The 5,774-nt window shown below is 44.6% G+C and overlaps 1 protein-coding gene across 1 annotated transcript in view; it reads left to right on the top strand.

Moving 5' to 3' along the window:
* The window catches only part of LOC113095056 (uncharacterized), a 12,248-nt gene extending 10,237 nt beyond the window's left edge, over nucleotides 1-2,011 (top strand). Inside the window, exons 14-16 of the mRNA XM_026260672.1 lie at nucleotides 148-450; nucleotides 1,420-1,574; nucleotides 1,729-2,011. Of these exons, the coding sequence (XP_026116457.1) occupies nucleotides 148-450; nucleotides 1,420-1,574; nucleotides 1,729-1,740 (470 nt within the window). The 3' untranslated portion in view covers nucleotides 1,741-2,011. The remainder of the gene's footprint in view (nucleotides 1-147; nucleotides 451-1,419; nucleotides 1,575-1,728) is intronic.
* Nucleotides 2,012-5,774: the final 3,763 nt, after the last annotated feature.

The raw sequence follows: 5,774 nt of genomic DNA, 5'->3' as shown, positions 1-5,774 counted from the left end.
TCAAATAATCCACTTTGTGGCTCTGTTCATTTATGCTTCAGTAAGTTCTTATAATTTTATTGTCTTGCAAAAAATACAATAAAATATTGCTTTCAAGCACATTTGAAATTATTTCTCTCAACCTTTATTATATTTCCTCCAATTCAGATGGAAAGAAGCCCACCGTTACCATTTACAAACCCGATAACATCACAGATCCGCTCTCTCATGTGTGTGAGGTCACCAGCCCTAAACACAGTGATGTCTATGTAATGTGGAAAGTGGGTGATGAGTCTTACAGAGAGGGCACAACCAGTGCTCCCATCCATCAAAAGGACTCCACGTCTGTTCTCAGCATCCTAACAATGACAAAAGAAGAGTATGAAAAGCCCAGCACCACCATTACCTGTGCAGTCATTCATGCCAAAACAGAAGATTTAAGAGCTCCATTACAAGTGTCAACAAGCAAAAGTAAACAACAGCCAGAAATTTCATGTGATTAATGTGCAAGCATTTCAAAACTATCATTGTTCATCTGTTGTTCTACGTTTCATTGCTTTTGTCCTGTTGCTCACTTATGTCGATTATGTATCTTTGATGTTGTTTTTTGTGCATATTTCTCTCTGTAAGTCTGTATCACTTTACTGCACTGTTCAAACATCAAAGTCAATTTACACTCAAGACTAAATGTTTAATTTGATATTTACTTACATGTTGCATGTAAGTAAATATGGTCACATTGAAAACATTGTCAGAACGATATCATAGAGCTTCTTTATGTCTTGGTCTGTGCTTACTGTACTGCTGTTAGTCTATATTATAACTTTTTTGTTGTTTTACAAGCAATAAATATTTGTTTGCATGATTTAGTCCAGCTGTCACATTGTTTATCTATTCAGAAATGTCGTGTGCTTCACTTTCTGCTCACTTTTTTTCTTCAGTATTTTGATTTTTTTTATCTCTGTCTCTAGTAAAGCCACTTATTCAATTCTAAAGTTAAACATCAATATCACAATGCATTATTGGCCTTTTCAATCAATAAAACATATAATATCAATATAAGTTATATTTTTTATGTGCACTTTTATTAATAGTATGCCAGTTGAAAATAGTAAGTTACTTGATAAGCACACCATAAATGTAATAAAATACATTTGTTTATTTTTATAAAGTGTATGTTCTAATGCACTATCAATGTCTAACAGACAGGACTATAACTGTATGTTTGTCTCCTCAGTGTACACTCAGTTGTGTGTGCAAATGAATGTATGTGAGTACACGTATACAGTACATAAAGCTGTCATGTGCTTAAGTGTTACTAACTAGATGTCTAATAATATTTTATATTCAGGATGTATGATTAATGTTCTCATTTACAGTATGTGTTGCGGCATGTCCTTACCATACATATGTGTCCTGTACATGTGTTTTCTTTTTTAGGTGAGACACCTGAGCCAGACACAGGCTTTGCTCTGGACTGCAATAAAGATGTTCTTGAGGAGGATGAGTTCAGAAGTCTCTGGTCCACTGCCACCTCATTCATCTTTCTCTTCCTCTTCTCTCTGACCTACAGCGCTGTGCTCAGCTTCTTCAAGGTAATACAAATATTACTAAATATCGTGCAGAGCATTTTAAGTAAGATGACACATTTTGTAACTTTTACTGCTTGTTCTTAGTGTTATATGCATGCTTCAATTTAGATTGTATTATGTCTTTAATGTGTTTTTAACAGTATATATTTTTTCCCAGGTGAAGCAGTGATGATTTGTTAAAAGAACTTGTGAAGACCCCAAGGTTTCTTATTTGTTCTGTGACAGTAATTAAATGTTGGTCGAATGTATTTAGGAACCAAAAAAGCAGAATAATCACTTCATCTCTATCTATCTTTTGTTCTGTCTATTCATGTCTTTCTGTACGCTTGTCTGAAAAACATATAGAATTTCTGAGATGTTGAAAATGCGTTACTTGGCTCCGTGCACACATTTTGGAAGACAATGACAAACATGTACACATATCAATAAAGTCTTATTATATCTCTGTCAAAATGAGAATTTACTCTTTTTAATATTAAATCAGCCTCTTACTACAAATGACATTATCTTGCATTTTCAGTAGATATTACTGTGATATTAGTATAGATATCTGTAACAACTCATCAGACAGGGAATCCATTTAGCAGGCTTTATTGAAAGACTCGAGGTCGTACAGGCGGGGATCAGGACCAGCAAACACAACAGTAGAGATAACCAGAATCGTCGTCAAACACAAGCAGAAGTTCAGGGGAAACAGGCAAGATACAGAGTCCAATAAACAATCCAAGGTCAAGAGGCAGGCAGCAAAGGTTCAAGAGACGGTAAACAAAACAGTACTGGTAACAGGAAATCAAACACGGGAAATAACGCTTGGAAATGTTAGCCGGAGCAAAACAAGACTTCGCGTTTGGCTAATGGAGTTGTGCAGCTTATATATCCGTGCCAAATGAGCTGCACCTGTAGGTGATCAGAGTAGGGGTGCGGGGATGATGGGTAGTGTAGTGCGAATCAGTATAGGTGAGTGTGAGAGTCAGTATTCCGGAGATGGAGCCCTCTGCTGGCCAGTAGAGGGAATCACGGGGTTCGTCTCCGTGACAGAGCCCCCTCCCTGCGAGCGACTCCTGGCGCGAGATGGTAGCCGACGTCGAGGTCTACCGCGTGGTCGTGGGGCCGGTTTCTCCGGATGTAACCGATGGAACTCCGTGATGAGGTTGGGGTCTAGTATGTTGTCAGCGTTGACCCAAGATTGTTCCTCCGGACCGTACCCCTCCCAGTCGACCAGATACTGCAGGATGCGTCCTCGACGCCTGGAGTTAAGAAGTTCTCGCACTTGGTTAGTTTCCTCAGTCTCGATCTGGACGGGCTGGGGACTATGCTCACGGGACCTCCCCTCTCCCTCCTCTCCAGGGGCCACAGCGGGCTTGAGCAGAGATACATGAAAGGTGGGAGAGATGCGATAGGTGTCAGGTAATGCAAGACGGAATGAAACAGGAGTGATCTGATGTGTTATCTTGAAGGGGCCCACGTACCTTGGACTTAGTTTCTTGCAGGGTAGTCGGAGACGGAGATCTCGGGTAGAGAGCCACACCCATTGTCCGGGTTGGTATACAGGCCCAGGACGACGACGGTGGTCAGCATGTTCTTTTTGATGGCGGATGGCTCGTTGAAGTTGTACGTGAGCTTGATTCCAAGTCTCCTCACTGCGTTGCAACCAGTCCGTGACAGCGGGTACATCGGTGGGTTCCCCGGACCAGGGAAACATGGGTGGTTGATAGCCTAGGATGCACTTAAAGGGAGTTATACCAGTAGCTGGTTTGACCAGGGAGTTCTGTGCGTACTCAGCCCAAAGGAGGAACCGTGCCCAATCTTCTTGGTTGGAGCTACAGTATGATCTCAGGAACCGGGTGATTTCCTGATTGAGTCTTTCGACCTGGCCGTTGGATTGAGGATGGTAACCAGAGGTCAAGCTAACGTTTATATTGAGGGCTTGGAAGAAGGCTTTCCAGAGACGAGAGGTAAATTGGGGACCTCTATCGGAGACGATATCCTCCGGTAGTCCGTAGAGACGGAAGACCCAGTTACAGAGTAGTTCGGCAGTCTCTAGAGCAGTAGGCAATTTAGGTAGAGGAATAAGGCGACAGGCTTTGGAGAAACGATCAATTACAGTCAGAACAACAGTGTTACCCTGAGAGACAGGTAGATCGGTGATGAAGTCTATTGCCAGATGGGACCAGGGTCGTTGTGGGATGGGGAGTGGTTGAAGCAATCCGGCTGGCAATTGGCGGGGAGTCTTGTGTGCATTACAGGTTTGGCATTGTTGGATGAAAGTTATAGTGTCCTTGGGTAATGATTCCCACCAGAACCGGTTCTGAAGCAGGTGAATGGTAGCCGTGATACCTGGATGACCGGATGCGGGCAAGCAGTGCGTGTGGTTGAGAATTTGATCACGTAAGGTAGGTGGTACGTAAACTTTATCAGGAGGACAAGTTGCTGGAGGTGCGTGTTGAGAGTTGTGTTGTTGGATAAGCGTCATGATGTCCCATTGTACTGGTGCAATAACTACTTTGAAAGGGAGTATGGACTCTGGTTCGGATGGAATCTGTTCGTCTTCGTGAATACGGGATAGCGCATCTGCCTTGGTGTTCTTGGAGCCTGGACGGTAGGTAACTGAGAAGTCGAATCGGGAGAAGAACAGTGACCATCTGGCCTGCCGTGGATTGAGGCGCTTGGCTGAGCGCAAATACTCAAGGTTTTTATGATTGGTTAGTACGGTGAAAGGAAGGTTGGCCCCCTCCAGCCAGTGTCTCCACTCTTCGAAGGCCGCTTTCATAGCGAGAAGTTCACGGTCTCCCACGTCGTAGTTACGTTCAGCAGCATTGAGTTTGCGGGAGTAAAAGGCACATGGGTGGAGTTTACCGGTAGAACCCTGGCGTTGGGAGAGAATAGCCCCGATACCAGTGTTGGAGGCATCCACCTCGACGAGAAACTGGAGATATGGGTCAGGATGATGGAGTATGGGGGCGGTCACAAACCTTCTCTTTAGTTCCTGGAAAGCTTGAAAAGCAGCTTCAGCCCAGTGTAGCCGATGGGCTCCTTTCTTGACCAGAGACGTGAGGGGACTAACCACAGAGCTGAAGTTCCTGATGAAACGGCGATAGAAATTAGCAAACCCCAGAAAGCGTTGAAGCTCCTTTAGTGTCCTTGGTACTGACCACTTGAGAACGGCATTGACTTTGCTCTCATCCATGGCGACCCCCTCTGGGCTGATGACGTACCCCAGGAAGGTGGTGGAGGTGGTATGAAATTCACACTTCTCCGCCTTAGCATAGAGTTGATGTTCAATGAGTCTTTGCAGCACAGCTCTCACATGTTGGACATGTTCCTCCAGGGTATCTGAATAGATTAGGATATCGTCAATGTATATGATAACAGTTCTATTTAGCATGTCTCTGAAGATGTCATTGACAAAGGATTGAAAAACCGAAGGACTATTGACCAGTCCAAACGGCATCACCCGGTATTCGTAGTGCCCATTGGTGGTTGAGAAAGCTGTCTTCCACTCGTCCCCCTCCCTAATGCGGATGAGGTTGTATGCGCAGCGCAGATCCAATTTGGTGTAGTACTGTGCAGTACGTAACTGTTCTAAAGCAGAGGGCACCAGTGGTAGAGGATAGCGAAACTTTACTGTTATTTCGTTGAGTCCACGATAATCGATGCAAGGGCGCAGACCTCCATCCCTCTTGCGGACAAAGAAGAAGCCAGCTGAAGCAGGAGAGGTGGATGGACGTATGAACCCCTTCTCCAGCTCCTCCTTGATGTACTTGGCCATAGCTTCTGACTCGGGTAATGATAACGGGAATATTCGACCCCGGGGTGGTGATGAACCTGGAATGAGATCAATGGCACAATCATAGCTGCGATGTGGTGGTAATGTGTTTGCCTGTACCTTGCTGAAGGCGGTGACGAGATCGTGATACTCCTTGGGCAGATTGGAAATGCTGGTGGTCTCCGGGTCTAATGTGACAACTTGTACCGTCATGGGAGAGATGGTCGAGAGGCATGATTTCTGACACTGGGTGCTCCATCTAAGAATTTGTCCTTCTCTCCACGACACCTGAGGATCATGCAGTCTGAGCCAGGGCAATCCCAAAATAACAGGGGTGTTAGATACAGGGAGCACGTAGAACTGAATGGTTTCTTGGTGTAGCAGGCCGGTTAACATTTGGAGATCTTGGGTGCGGTGAGTGATCAACCCAGACCCCA

Source organism: Carassius auratus, unplaced genomic scaffold (genome assembly GCF_003368295.1).
Source record: "Carassius auratus strain Wakin unplaced genomic scaffold, ASM336829v1 scaf_tig00215586, whole genome shotgun sequence".
Taxonomy (NCBI): domain Eukaryota; kingdom Metazoa; phylum Chordata; class Actinopteri; order Cypriniformes; family Cyprinidae; genus Carassius; species Carassius auratus.
Note: the sequence above shows the minus strand (reverse complement) of the source record. Positions and strands in the feature narration are given on the sequence as shown.